This window comes from Seriola lalandi, unplaced genomic scaffold (assembly GCF_002814215.2).
Source record: "Seriola lalandi dorsalis isolate HSWRI2012SDOR001 ecotype SW California unplaced genomic scaffold, Sedor1 jcf7180002054979, whole genome shotgun sequence".
Taxonomy (NCBI): Eukaryota; Metazoa; Chordata; class Actinopteri; order Carangiformes; family Carangidae; genus Seriola; species Seriola lalandi.
Genome location: NW_019525529.1, coordinates 950,963 through 965,057, shown reverse-complemented (window position 1 = coordinate 965,057; position 14,095 = coordinate 950,963). Strand labels below are relative to the sequence as shown.

At 41.3% G+C, this 14,095-nt stretch overlaps 5 protein-coding genes across 5 annotated transcripts; 4 read left to right on the top strand and 1 right to left on the bottom strand.

The window, feature by feature from the left end:
* The first annotated feature begins 664 nt into the window (after nucleotides 1–664).
* On the top strand, nucleotides 665–3,055 carry LOC147817275 (endonuclease domain-containing 1 protein-like). The gene is made up of 2 exons (XM_087171196.1): nucleotides 665–1,376; nucleotides 2,253–3,055. The coding sequence occupies exons 1-2, from the start codon at nucleotides 1,089–1,091 to the stop codon at nucleotides 2,874–2,876; spliced, it is 912 nt and encodes a 303-aa protein (XP_087027322.1). The 5' UTR covers nucleotides 665–1,088; the 3' UTR covers nucleotides 2,877–3,055.
* Nucleotides 3,056–5,251: 2,196 nt separating this feature from the next.
* LOC111647028 (endonuclease domain-containing 1 protein-like) lies at nucleotides 5,252–6,965 on the top strand. The gene is made up of 2 exons (XM_023396634.2): nucleotides 5,252–5,674; nucleotides 5,857–6,965. The coding sequence occupies exons 1-2, from the start codon at nucleotides 5,381–5,383 to the stop codon at nucleotides 6,448–6,450; spliced, it is 888 nt and encodes a 295-aa protein (XP_023252402.1). The 5' UTR covers nucleotides 5,252–5,380; the 3' UTR covers nucleotides 6,451–6,965.
* Nucleotides 6,966–7,805: 840 nt separating this feature from the next.
* Nucleotides 7,806–9,457, top strand: LOC111647026 (endonuclease domain-containing 1 protein-like). Its single transcript, XM_087171182.1, has 2 exons — nucleotides 7,806–8,265; nucleotides 8,713–9,457. The coding sequence occupies exons 1-2, from the start codon at nucleotides 7,939–7,941 to the stop codon at nucleotides 9,292–9,294; spliced, it is 909 nt and encodes a 302-aa protein (XP_087027308.1). The 5' UTR covers nucleotides 7,806–7,938; the 3' UTR covers nucleotides 9,295–9,457.
* A 7-nt stretch (nucleotides 9,458–9,464) lies between these two features.
* ufsp1 (UFM1-specific peptidase 1) lies at nucleotides 9,465–11,574 on the bottom strand. The gene has a single exon (XM_023396575.2). It carries the CDS (start codon nucleotides 10,885–10,887, stop codon nucleotides 10,141–10,143), a length of 747 nt encoding a protein of 248 aa, XP_023252343.2. The 5' UTR covers nucleotides 10,888–11,574; the 3' UTR covers nucleotides 9,465–10,140.
* Nucleotides 11,493–13,879, top strand: LOC111646971 (zona pellucida sperm-binding protein 3-like). The gene is made up of 8 exons (XM_023396576.2): nucleotides 11,493–11,798; nucleotides 12,208–12,335; nucleotides 12,496–12,599; nucleotides 12,700–12,877; nucleotides 13,026–13,143; nucleotides 13,226–13,317; nucleotides 13,489–13,598; nucleotides 13,720–13,879. The coding sequence occupies exons 1-8, from the start codon at nucleotides 11,493–11,495 to the stop codon at nucleotides 13,806–13,808; spliced, it is 1,125 nt and encodes a 374-aa protein (XP_023252344.1). The 3' UTR covers nucleotides 13,809–13,879.
* The last annotated feature ends 216 nt before the right edge of the window (nucleotides 13,880–14,095 follow it).

Here is a 14,095-nt window from a genome sequence, read left to right as displayed (position 1 = left end):
TTTGTAGAACACCACTGCCACAGGCAGCCTCTGCAGCGTCGCCCCCTCCATCAAGATGTTCTTGAAAAGGGTGCAGGAGTTTTTTTTCTGTTGCCAGGTGTGCACATCAATTACATGTGCCTACTTATGCTTCGTTGGGCACATGTTAAAGCCCTGTCCAGCTAGAATGGTCCAGATGCCATCCTTGCATCTTTGCACTCTTCTGTGTGACCTGTAGTGCAGGAGAGGGCCACACAGCCAGCAGCAGCCATACTGCAGACACCACTGCCTGAGATGCTGTGAACAAAAGGTACAAGAATACACTAGTTTGGTTTGTTTTGGTATTTTCGGTTTGACCTCCAACCACATCACTGCATGAAGAACCATCTCTGTATCTGGGTTGCTCAATCAACGCATATGGGTGCGTTTGGAGGAGGAACTATCTGGTCAGACACACAGTTCACACTACATGAGTGAGGCTGCAAAAGGTGTGATCAGCTCAAATGTGTAATGTAACACTTACAACAAATGTAGGCTCATGGAAATCTCATTCTTAAATTAAGTTGGCACATTAAAGCTGTGGAAAGCTTTTAAATTCAACATAACTGCTCATTTTGCAAGTTTCATTGCTTTCATCAACACTGAGATAACACTATAACAATAATGATAAACATGTTATTCATCCAGGGTGACACAGTAGTTGCGAAGGGATTTTTGCTGTTTGTGGTTTCATATAGTTCATAAAATAAGGAAAATACAGTGAAAAGAGTGAATTCATGGCAGATCGGTTAGAACGTGAACAGAGCCTGCCAGAAGCCTGTGCAGAGATGCATGGCTGCACAGGTAGTGTAGAGCCAGATAAGTCAACTATCCAGCCAATGGATTCACTCTGAGCTGCTGCTGCTTTGCATACTGAGTCTCTGTCCAACAGTCCTTACACTTTATTAGATTACGAGAGCATCACCAATACAGGATGACAGAAAATTCCTCACCACCACCATGTGGAATTTCTTCATTCATAATGGTGCCCGGTGGGACATGTCAAATCCCTATTAGGAGAAAATAACCTGATTTACCATTACTTTTCCCTCTACTCCAGCCGAGCGAGGATGCATCTGCTCTGCACCTGCGTCCTATCCCTGATGATTGCGTCCCCCCTGGTGAGCGCCACTGTGTCAAACAGCTTCAGAGACTGCAGCCATTTTTTCTACATGCAGACACCACCTGCAGGGATCAGAGGAACCGGCCTGAGGAGGATCTGCCAGAAGTACGCAGACAAACTGTGCTACGCCACACTGTATGACAGCAGTCGCCGCCTCCCTCTGTACTCAGCCTACATCTTTAAGAAGTCTGATGGGAAGAGGAGGATGGACACCCCCTGGATGTATGAGCCTCAGGTACAGAGAGTAACACTGCCTTGTTTGTTTTCCTTGTTTTTTCTACTTAAGTGTCTCACTGTCTGAAGACAAACGCAAAAAATGAAAAAAAAGAAAGAAATAGAAATAGTCACATGACTTGACTTAGGTCCGACTTTAGTCACAAATTTAAAGACTTCAGTCTTGTTTGACTAACGCTGATAAAAGACTTGACTTTGATTTGGTATTCATGACTTGAGACTTGATGTAGACTTGAAACAGATGACTCAGATGACTTAACATTTTTTTTATTAAATATCATATTATATCATATAACTTGACTTGTGATTTGCTTCATCCGAACAATAACCTGACTTGTCTTGCTTGACTTAAAGCAGGGACTCCACTTGCTTGAATCTCACCACAGTAACTTGGGACTTGCTTGAGACTTGAAGGTTAAGATTTGAGACTTGCTCGTGACTTGCACATGTGTGACTTACTCCCACCTCTGCCAGTAGGTTGTTAGGGGATGTTTGGAAGCTTGGGTTCTTTTTATAGTTATTGGACATGGAGTTTAGTACAGAAGACAAAGCCTGTATAGAGCTCACACAGGACCACCTGATAGGCTGAGTCACATGTCAATCACCCAAACAGCTTTAAAAACATTAACTGGACAACTATTTCTAAAATCACAGCCATCAACACCACTGCCGAGCAAGAGGAAGTAAAATTAGCTATAGATCATAACTTTTCTGGAAAAACATTACTGACGTTATGTTATGAGAGAGGGTCCTTTTTAAATTGAAGCCTATACAGTTGGACTCAACCATCACTGGTCCTGCATCTTCAAGTTGTTCTGTATTGGCTCCGTGTTCAGTCTGAATAATACTTCCTTCTTTTCCCTGCTTTTCCCTACAGTTGCTCTCTGATGACGAGGGTGGAAACATGAGAACACTTCCCCTTGCTGAAGACACGCCCCCTCTGATTGAGGACAGCCAGGCTGTGTTGGGAGACTACACAGATGCTGTATACTACAGACGTGGCCCTCTGAATCCTGACTTGCACCAAGCTGAGCCAGATGACAAATCCTCCACCTATACCCTGACCAATGTAGTGCCATTAATCACAGACTTCCTGGATACCTCCTGGAACCCATACTTGGACACCATTCGCCAGCGCCTCAATAACTTCTGCCATGGCAAATCTTTCATGGTGACAGGGGTGACTCTTTCAGGGGCAAACATCCAGCGAGATAACAGGGACCGCCTAGCAATCCCAAAACACTTATGGCTGGCGTACTGCTGCCCACGGTTTGACCGTAACTCACCGTATGAGGTGAGGTTTATGTTCCCTAGTTATGGGGGCTATGCACTGAATGAACAGACTGGCCACGGTGTGGTGGAGGTCCCTCTGAAGACTCTGGAGAGCTTCCTGAAGAGCCAGACATACACAGATAGTGACATGACTATTTTCTATAAGGGCTGTGTGTCCGAAAACCTCTTCAAGAAGAAGAGGAGAGACCTGAGCAGTGTTTCAGTCTGAATGAACAACTACATGCACAACATGGACAAGACTTAACTGTATTCCAAATAACAGGCCTAAATTAAATAAACTTTAATGTGTTACATAAGGAGTAATTCACCGTGATTTGTTACGCAAACTTTCTGTTTAAAATTTGGGATCTCCAGTCAAAACAGCGCCCGTTAAATCCAGCATCTCAGTACGAGACGAATTTGTTTTGTCCCACCTTGTACTGTTGAGTTAAGCTACAGTAATTCATACATTCATGTCACATGTTTTACAAAGAGCAGAAACTTGTACCATGTAAATCAGATAGAACCTGGTTATCTGGATTTCATGTTCCAGGTGTTCAAACCGAATTTAAATCATGTTCCTGAAGTACTCTACCTCATTTTGGCTCTGGCTTACTGCGTCAAAGAAATATTCCCATCACTGTCTCCTGTATATGACAGTGCTGAACAAATTAAACTCCATTGTGTAGTTGTTAGGTAACTGAATTTTAAAAAGAAAAAATAGTAATCTATCAGATATTTACATATACAATATACAATACTGTGTGTGAAAGAGATTCTAAAACTTACAAAACCATGCAGCACAAACAGGCTGGAAGAAGGTGTCCAGAGAAGCGGTGAAAACATTTACTTGGCTCACTACACTTACACTTTGTTTACACTGACTTGGCTCATATAGTGGCATTGACACCACATAACAAACTATCTTTTCTTTGTCTGACCCATCACATACTGGAGAGAGTTGAAATATAGTGAAAACAGTTCGAGTGCTTCTAACTTCATTAAGGCTATTACTTAGAACTTTTACTGTGGGTTTTCTAACTTTACTCATACTGTAAATAAAGATGAGTGATTATGGACAATGTCAGATCAATAACATGTCTGTAAGCAAACATGAATGACTGTTGTGTTACATGCACAGTATGAATTTGTGGTTCAAAATGTAGTCTATGGAGTCTCATGTAAATTTCTTGTTATGGTGTCTCCTGCACTTTTAAACCTGTCTTTGTGTTCATAAGTAATCTGTAAAATAATGTCTCTGTAATTCATTTAGTTTCTCCAGAGTTCCCTGTAGTTGTATTACACTTTATGGGGAAGCTCAAACACATGAGAGTCTTCAGACACTGGTGAGAAGAATTTCATATCCCTCTGTGGGTAAATTAACAGCCATATAATGGCTTCACTGTTTGAATAAGAAAACACTGTTGTAGTTTAGTCAAATGCTTTGTGGGACCAGCTAAACTGTGACCAGCACCAGTGCAGCTTAAGGGATAAGGCCTCCATCTGCATGTGGACCAGTGTATCCATCAATACTAATTTTCAGTAAATCACAAGATGCCAAATTTGCAAAACATTTGGTTACAGCTCAATAACTACTGCCAAGGCAGCACATGTGTAGTCACTGGTTTAAATACATTGAGTCAAACTATACAGTGTCAATGTCAGCTGATTGGCTACACCTAAAAACCATTGTTCACCCAACTGACGACCCATTTTTGATTTCTCTATACCTTTTTAATTGCCTTATATATTTGCTCACACTTTGGAGCTTTATGGGGCAGAGTGGTGGCATCTAGACTTCAAGGACAAATACCATAAAACTGCAATCTCCATTTTGAATATGGCCACTTTGAATATGATCCATCTTTTTCTTCTGTCTGTCCCCACTGTCTCAATAAAGGCAGTCAGTCCTGTTTGTAGTTGATGGTTGTTGTCGCTCTCCCTCTCTCTCTCTCTCTCTCTTTCTCTCTCTCTTTCTCAATCCAATTGGGCGAGGCAGACGGTCGCCCTCCCTGAGTCCGGTACTGCTCCAGGTTTCTGTCTCTTGAAAGGAAGTTTTTCCTTGCCACTCTCGTGAAGTGCTTGCTCATGGTGTGAGTTGTTGGCTCTCTGTAACCAATATTATAAAGAGTAGGGTATTTGAAAAGTGCCTTGAGATAACTTCTGTTGTGGCACTACCGTATATAAATAAAAATTGACTTGACTTTTTAAGCATACTGCCCTTGCAACACTTGAACAGAAAATGCCCCTGTATTCTCCTTTAAATTCCTCCCAAGTTAATTCAAACATGGATTTAACATTAACCACATTGCTCACTGATATCAGTATATCCTGTATCTGCTTATTCCACCGATTCATTGAAGCTACTGTATATCACATTTAAATCCAAGATGCTGGTATTTAAAAAGTTCAACATGACATACAGGTAATCTCTTGAAAATTGACTAGATTGTACATAAAATGCTGCATATCCGAGGACTGCTAGACTGCATTGCTATACACAGTAGCTGTTCCTAAAACTGTGGGTGGATCTGCTGTGGTGTAAGAAGTGCATTGTTTTGCATACTGAGTCCTGATTACAGAGAGCAGAGTGTGAAACCTGTGTTAGCCTTTTACTGAGCTCCATGGGCAGTTACAAAGACTTATTCAATCATTTGTAGCAGCTCACAGAAGGATATCCGACATATCATCTCGTCAAAGTGACCGACAGACAGAGACAGAGACTTCCTAACCATGGCGTTTTGGGTGCAGACGGCTTTCCTGCTTATCAACATAATAGCATTAGCAGTAAGAGGGAGAGTGGAAAAAGAGCTGTCTCCAGAGTGCAGAGAATTCCTCTACATGGGAACACCACCGACAGGGCTGCAGCACCACTCCCTCCAGTTCATTTGTCAACGTTACAACAAGAAGCCACGCTATGTGACGCTGTACAACACTGTGGACCGTATACCTGTCTACTCTGCTTACACCTTCAAACGCTCAGATGGGGAGAAATGTGTGGATGTGCCTTGGATGTATGAACCTCAGGTAAAGAAAACTAAAAGGTTGGACATGAGGTGGTAAAAAAAAAAATGATGACATGAAAAGCATGCTATTTTGTTTCTGTACTGAAATTATGTAAGTATTACTGTGCAAAAACTTGCATTTCCATTCTACTGTTCTATCCTCATCCTCTCATGTGCACTGGCTCTGTCTGTCTGCCCACACAGCTATCAACATTGTCTGATACAGATGAGATGCAGCCCTTCCCACGTGGTTACATGCACATGAACTTTGAAGACACCCAAGCTGTTCTGGATGACTATACAAATGCCATCATCTACGAACGGGGTACCCTCAACCCAGATGAGCATCAGGACGAGCCTGAAGACAAGGCCTCTACCTACACCCTCACTAATGTCGTGCCCATTGTGCCCGACTTCAACAACAGGGTCTGGAACAAACAGGAGCACATCATCCGCAAACGGCTTAACAACTACTGCCATGGAACAGCTTACATTGTCACAGGTATCACCACCTCGGGGAAGATGATCCGTCGGCAAAACATCAATCGCATTGCAGTGCCCATGTACTTGTGGTCAGCTTATTGCTGCGTTGACTTCGACCACAACGCCCCTTACGATGAGCGCTATAAGTTCCCCTCTTTTGCTCACTATGGCCTCAATGAGGAGGACAACAACGAGGTGGTGGAAATCTCTGTCCAGAAGCTGAAGGAGTTCCTCAAGAAGACCACCTTTGTAGACCTGAACTTTCAGATCTTTGTCAGTGACTGTGTCCCACCTGCATCAATTAAAATCAAATAAGCAAATATTTAGTGATAAGGAAGCTATGAGCCATTGTACCTTAATAATCCTGATCATGTTCTCTTTCTTCTTGTTCAATAGACCTTTATCATAGTAGAGTTTGACATGTCAAGTATGAAAAGCATGGGTTTTACTAAAAGCGTTTCCTACGGCTATGTTCAAGTGTCCCAGTAAGCCATTACAGTGAGCCAGCATGCACAACACCCGGACCCTGAAACTGAAGAATTCAACCATGATTCATTTTGTCATTTATTCCTGTGCTTTTCTTCCTGTGAAAGATCAAAATATCTTCTGTGACAAAGGTCTATAGCATAAATCACAGAAACCATGGACTTTGTATCAGTAGTAACAATTCAATCTCTAAGTGTGTATCACAAGAAACAATACACAATTAGAGACTGACCTGTTTAACACTGTTCACTGTTGATTTAGAAATAACTGAACATTAGTGTCACTGAAAATGTAAGAAAAAATTAAATGCTTTATCTAATTTGCAGAAATAAACATTTGCAAAGTATTATTAAACTGTCTTTGAGGTTTAATTTTGACACAAACATTTTTGTGATATTCTGCCCATTGCTTATTAGTCATGAAAGTAACACATTTAAATGAAAACTGCTGAAAACTGCTTTAAAATGAGGGATGTAAATCCACTCTTAGGATCAATTTCATACTTCTCACCTTATATTTTGATCTTTTTTATACTGGCCTACATGAAACAGTCTCAACGTATTATAGCACCAGCAGTATAACTGCTCCCACCAACATTCGCAACATTTCATGGGGTAAAGATTTGAAGTTACTGCTGTTGTAGTCCTTATGACATATAAACTATAGACCATTGGTATTCAGACTGGGTGGAGAGAGTGGTCTGTAGAAATTCTATACATTTGCTTGTTTTTTCTCTTCAAAGCCACACCTAAAACAGATGGCTGCTGTGCATTTGTGTGAAAAAACTGTAGTGTTAATCCAGGGGGTGTGATCTCCCTCTCCTCTGTGACACGTAAATTGACATCACAGTACATTCAGGTTCTTCCTGACCTGGATTTTTTAACTTTATTTTATTCTCACTCTTTTAGCCGTCTACCTCAACACAAAATTAAAAACAAAAAAACATTACTTAAGCTATATGTACACAACTTGAAGGTCTCAGGTCTCATCTTTCATGAGAGAGTATCAAGTCAGAGTCATTTTTTTCCTCTGCAGTTCACAGTAATAAAATGCTCTTAATGATTGATAACATTCAGCGCTTTTGAATTACTGCTACGACACTCGTAGCACTTTGAATATATGGAAAATACTTTACAATGGGAGACCAGTTTGCTTGAGGTACAGATGAGGCAAGAAGGGAAATGCGTAGTCTGATAGAGCTGGGGCAGAGGCTGTACTTGTTAGACAATAGTGGATTCACAGTGGTGTGAGAGTAGAGGAGTAGACACGTCTGAAAGGACAGAGAATTTCAAAGATTGAGGGGAAAAAAGAGCTGCTATGATGATACCTACATCTGCAAACTGTGTCTTACTCCAGGCAGCTGCCATTTCTATGCTGATCTGTGTGTTGCTACAGGGGGCCCAGGCAGGAGTGGTGGGGGACTTTAACCATGAGGAACGCTGTAAGGACTCTCTGTACATGGGTACTCCACCTCGAGGCTACCTTGGCACCTCCTTTAAGAAGATCTGCCAGAGGTATGGGGATCAACCCCACTATGTCACCCTGTACGACCCCCATAGACACATCCCCATCTATTCTGCCTATACATTCAAGAAGTCAGATGGGGAAAAGAGGGTGGACTTCCCTTGGATGTTTGAGCCCCAGGTGAGTGTTCTTTCTAAATCAATCAAAGTCGAAATGTTAGTTTAGATTTATTATGTTGGTTTTCAGTCTCCATTATAATCCAAATCCATTGTATACTGTGCTTTGCCTGTGCATGTAGATCTACAGTATACTAAATACTTATATTCATACCTAACAAGCAGTTTAAAGAGCTGGGGCAATAATACTACTGTTGCTACAGGCAACTAAGTAAGCTTGAGATAAGCTGCTTTATTGGCTATGAATGGTATTTGAATATTGATAGTGTTTTTACCATTTATGTTCTTGTGTGTAGTTATGGAATTGGATGCTTTTCGTGAATATGGCAAATTGTCTGAATGTGAAAAATAATCTGAACGATGAATAAACAATGAGTTTCTGCTTCAACTTTTCAAAACAGATAAAACTGTCAACTGAATAAAAATATTTCTTCTTTGTCTCTCTCTACAGTTGGCCTCAGATAAAGGCAGCAGTAACATGGAGCCCTTCCCACAATCTTCAGGCATGCATATGAACTTTGAGGACACCCAAGCAGTCCTAGAGGACTACGCTGATGTGGTTCAATACGAACGTGGCCAACTAAATCCTGATGAGCATCAGGCTGACCCTCTAGATAAAGCCTCCACCTACAGCTTGACGAATGTGGTACCTCAGATCAGAGAGTTCAACTTGGGTCCCTGGGCAGAACACCAGGACCTCATCCGCAAGCGCCTCAACAACTACTGCCGAGGCAAAGCCTTTGTGGTCACTGGGGTCACCACCTCTGGGCATACGATCCGTCGCAACAACCTGGACCGGGTGGCTGTACCGGAATACATGTGGTCGGCCTACTGCTGCACCGAGTTTGACCAAAATGCACCATACTTTATACGCTACAAGTTCCCGGTGTTCGGAGCTTATGGGCTGAATGATCGCATCAACAACCATATGGTCGAAGTTCCTCTCAAGAACCTGGAGAAGTTCCTCAAGGGGAGGATGGATGTGGATAAGAACTTCCAGATTTTCTATAATGACTGTGTGCCAGATAACTAAAATAAAATGGGTGTGATCTCTCTTATAATCAAAGATTTGAGTGTATTAGAAATGTAGCACTTGACTGTAGAGAGGTTTGGGATTATTGCAGCTAAAAAATATACATAGAACTGAGATGGGTTGTCAAATTATATATTGTGAGCAATAAATTAAGAATTGCGGAGTCTGCGTCTCATTAAGTCCAAATGTCCATATAATGATTTATTTCATTATTGATAAATCTGCAGATTATTTTCATCATAAATTGGTCTGTAAAAGTCAGGGATTAAAACAAATGTCCATCACAATGTCCCAGAAACCAAAGGTGATGCATGCATATGAAAATAATAATTGAAAAATGAGAACGATATTCAGTTTACCATTACATAAGGAAAATAAATACTTTAAATCTTCACATTTGAGAAGCTGGAACCAGAGAATCTTTTGCATTTTTACATTACATTGCTTATGAAAAATATTCACGATATATAGAGCATATAATGCTACAACCACTCTCACAACCAATCTCTTAAAATCCTAATCCACAATTTTTGTTATTTGGCTTCATTTGCATCTTCACACAAAGAATGTGATGTAATACAAATGAATATAAACTGAAGCATTCATTGAGGGGATGTTAAAGAAGATTATAGATTCAACAGAATTTTAATTGAACAATAGTGAAGAGACTGATCATCAGTTTGTTTTATAGGTTTGTTCTTCAAGTATTTTGTAATTATTAATTTCATCCACAGGATGGCAGTATAGCTCCTTTTAAAAATACATACTGACAGTACAAAACAAAGGTCATCTTTACTACAGTCCATAATTTGTCAGTCTTAAACAGGTATAAGTCTGCCACTTAGTTTACATCACTTTTTTGGCAGTCTGAGGCATACACAGATTATAAAAAGAAGTCTGATCCAGAGACGATACTCTTTTCCACGCTACCCAGCCTCGCCTCTGCAACTCTGTCTTCTCCAGCTGACATCCATAGTAGTGAGGGTCAACGACCAGCAGGTTGCTCCCCTTGTCCCCAGTGCACACCCCTAATATCCCCTTAGATGAATTATCCCTGTCCCCTCCCATCATGACTGGAGACCCATGCTTCTCAAAGTGCTGATGGAGCTCTTCCACTGCAACATGCTCAAGCTCTGCTGCTCCACCTCTAATATGTACCAACTTACAGGGCACATCATAGAAATAGTCAAGCACCAGGGAGGCTTCAAAGGTTCCTATCCACTCTCTGGAACCTGAGAAGGAGCCTGGCTTGTCCCCCATTGCAACCAAGGCTTGCTGAATTTCTGGGAGGCTTGGTGGGGGTCTGGTTTGGTACTTAGGTGGAGAGCAGTTATGGCAGATCCATGAAGCCATTGTCTCGATGGTGCGGTAGCCACATCCCCAGCCTCTGTCATCTTGTCCATCACAGCCATAATGGAAGTAGAGGTAGTCTCCTTTTAACAGAGTACATTTCACAGGATCTGGAAGTGGACTGGGAAGACCGGTGTGGACATTCTTTGATAAGGGGTTGTACTTCTTAATCCTCCCCTCTTCAGCTCCACTGATTCCCCAGTCAATATCCTCAGATCCCGCTGCTACAACCTGTTCATCCATATTTACATTTGGTCGCTACCGAGTACACATCTCATATAAAACCTAATGCAAATTCAAACATTCCTGGCTCTACGTTACACTAGTTATTCATCCGACAGTCGCCTGGTGTAACTGTAATAACTGTCCCTACGGTGCACTTGCAATAATATTTGAGTTCCGTATTTATACCGCACTGACGGTGATGCCTTCAAGAGCGTTTCGCTTGCTCCCTTTCTTTCTTGCAAACATAACTTATCGTCGATTTATTTGTTTGGAAGTTCATTTTGTTACATCAATTGAATCTTTTCTACGTTTTTTATCTAAAAAAAACCCTTCAATTAAATGTTAGTTATTTAATTTCCGAGATAAAGTGCGACAAAGCAGCAGTAATGAGCAAATTTTCCTTTAATCAACAATTGTCTGATTTTTGTTTTGTACATCATATCTCCTGTGAAAGTCGTAGCTTATGCTGTTTTGTTTTGTTTTGTGTCTTACAATGTTTTTTCAGTCTTTGAAGGCAGCATAAGCTCTGTCCAGTGCAGGAGAACACTACACATCTCGACACACCTGGCTGTAACAACACTAATTAATTAATCAGTCTCTATAGCTGGTTTACTCCTTGAAGCATGGCCCTCCTGGTAAAATACACAGGACTCATCTCCCTTTTCATGGTTGTACTATCTTTGTGCGGAGTTTCTTTTGCTGAAGAAGCTCGGGAAAGTATCGACCCTGAAATAGAATGCGGAGAAGTCCAACTGAAAATAACCGTAAAGCGACAGTTTTTCAAGGAGAGACGGATTCCGTTCAAACCCGAACATGTTCGACTTGGACCGAACTCAACACAGGAGTGGTCGTGCGGACCAAAGGGACAAATGTCTGACCGTGCAATAGTCATCTCTGCAGGGCTGCAAGACTGTGGGACAGAGTCCAGTGTAAGAAAAGGGGGAGTGGTCAGCAAGGGAAACCTCACATAATAACATACTCTATTCAAACAACTGTCAGACATGAAAAGCATAGCTAATAATGAAGCACAAATTTGGCTGCGTAATTAGTGTCCAGTAAACCGCAACATCTACAGTTGTGTCTGTCCTTTTCCTACTGTGACGTGTCAAAATACCTGCCATAAAAAAGGCCTATAACTGGAGTGGCTTGACTTCATTGAAATTATGCTTGAGCTGCAGTGTAGCTAATCTGAGCTTTATGCAATCTCACAATCATCCAAGGAAGTGTAGTCTAATGCACACCTAGTAGTCAGGTGTGTGGGGAAACTGAATTCACATATTCATATATATATGAATTGATATTCTCCTTGTCATTTCTTTTATTATTGCTACTATCCAGGTTCATGGTGAGTGGCTGGTGTATTCCAACCAGCTGTTACTGTTTCCTGCTCTGGTTCCTACCTCTTCGGGCAGTGTAATAGTTAGAGGAGGAACTACTGTCATACCTGTTGAGTGCCATTATAAGAGGTAAGGCTGATGCCTTTTTATATGAACTCTCATGTATGTGCAGTAAACTTTTCTAGATTAAAATTTATGCTCTGTCCTATTTTATTGAGCAAAGTCAAGGATTGAAATAATCAACATTTTATAATTTTATGACCTGTACCTTATTTTTGTGTAAGCACAGAAAGCAGATGGTGAATGCAGAACCATTAACCCCAACCTGGCTACCCATGACATCCACTATCAGTGTCTTTGGCCTTCTGCACTTCTCCCTTCGTACCATGGCAGGTGGAACAACCAATTTACTTAATCTAGAGACTCATCAGTGAAAAGTTTTTTTCTAATTAATATGAAATTAGAACTGAAAAAAATGCCTGTTCTTGCACAGATGATTGCACCTCTCTGCATAGTTCCTCGGTGTACCAGCAGGGGGAAGCAGTGTTTTTGGAGGCCAGTGTGGAGGCCCCGCTGCACCCTCCTCTCACTGTATATGTGGACTACTGTGTTGCTACACTAAAGCCAGACCCACTGTCCTTGCCAAGCTACAAATTTATCACCAAGAATGGGTCGGTTTATCCTTTTGACTAAAAAATAATTAGCTTAATAAAGTAACGCTCATCTGTGGATAGTTCAACACATAAAACACACATCACAACAAAATCGCATCATGTCTAAATTTGAGTTCATGGAGCATGTGTTTCTTCTCCATCACAGATGTCTTGTGGACAGTGTGTTACCTGGATCTTCATCTAAATTCCTCCATAGGGAGCAGGACAACAGACTGTGCTTCAGTTTCCAAGCCTTCCACTTCAAGCAGGAGTCTGAGGAACAGGTAACAACACAACATATTCATGATATTGCTGAAATGAATACTGAATCAAATGTACTTTATTAATTTAGCTCTCTTCCTCTAGATGTTCATCAGCTGCCACCTTAGGGCAGTTCTGAAACAAAACTCACATAGCCACCATTATAAAGCCTGCTTCTTCCACGGGACTACATTCAGGTTAGGCTGCCTAACTGTTGTTGACCTTCAGTTTTATATCAGTTCATCATGATTTGGTCTTATGCAATTTTCAGGTGCAGTTAAGTTTAAAGTCTACTGATGTAAATTGTATTTTATTAGTGTAGGCATCAGAGCTGAGGTGTATCATCAGGATGTTTCTGTGTTATTCAGCTGGCGTGCCACAGAGGGAGACAGTGCCCTGTGTGAATGCTGCGACTCCGATGACTGCTTAACGGTGGAGAACAGTGGCCACAATGCACATACACCTCAACTAGATACAGGTTCCTCAGCCTTTACACTTTTTTGAGTTTTTTTTTTTTTTTTCCAGTTATGCCATATGCAAATGATAGGAAGACCATAGGAACTTCACTAAAAACAGTTTTGTATACATATGTTTGACAGAAAAGAAGCACGAGGCTGACACAACGGTCGGGCCACTTCACACCCTGCCACGCTCTCATTGGACAGGCCGTCTGTCAATCAGTCACTAAAGAGCCTTTTTCCAACTTTACAATTAAGTGGGTACAGTGGACTGCAGTTTAACAATAAAGCATCCATCACATTGCTTTTCTCGTGACTCCTTGTGAAAGTTGAGAGAGAAGAAATAAGTTCGGTTTGAAGCCATGAGTAGCACGCCACAGCACTGGCTCTACTGATTTATACCTGGAGTCACCTACAAAATGCATTTAAAGCCCCTTCATGTGGGGATTTATTTTTTGATTACTTTGAACCCTGGAGGCCGTTTACAGCAGTGTTTTACCATAGCCATCACAAAAGC

Coding starts and splice junctions, on each gene's coding strand:
- LOC147817275 (XM_087171196.1), top strand. CDS start 1,089: ATGCATCTGCTCTGCACCTGCGTCCTATCCCTGATGATTGCGTCCCCC. Junction 1,377..2,252: donor CCTGGATGTATGAGCCTCAG/GTACAGAGAGTA, acceptor TTTTCCCTACAG/TTGCTCTCTGATGACGAGGG.
- LOC111647028 (XM_023396634.2), top strand. CDS start 5,381: ATGGCGTTTTGGGTGCAGACGGCTTTCCTGCTTATCAACATAATAGCA. Junction 5,675..5,856: donor CTTGGATGTATGAACCTCAG/GTAAAGAAAACT, acceptor CTGCCCACACAG/CTATCAACATTGTCTGATAC.
- LOC111647026 (XM_087171182.1), top strand. CDS start 7,939: ATGATGATACCTACATCTGCAAACTGTGTCTTACTCCAGGCAGCTGCC. Junction 8,266..8,712: donor CTTGGATGTTTGAGCCCCAG/GTGAGTGTTCTT, acceptor CTCTCTCTACAG/TTGGCCTCAGATAAAGGCAG.
- ufsp1 (XM_023396575.2), bottom strand. CDS start 10,887: ATGGATGAACAGGTTGTAGCAGCGGGATCTGAGGATATTGACTGGGGA.
- LOC111646971 (XM_023396576.2), top strand. CDS start 11,493: ATGGCCCTCCTGGTAAAATACACAGGACTCATCTCCCTTTTCATGGTT. Junction 11,799..12,207: donor ACTGTGGGACAGAGTCCAGT/GTAAGAAAAGGG, acceptor GCTACTATCCAG/GTTCATGGTGAGTGGCTGGT. Junction 13,318..13,488: donor TTCCACGGGACTACATTCAG/GTTAGGCTGCCT, acceptor TGTGTTATTCAG/CTGGCGTGCCACAGAGGGAG.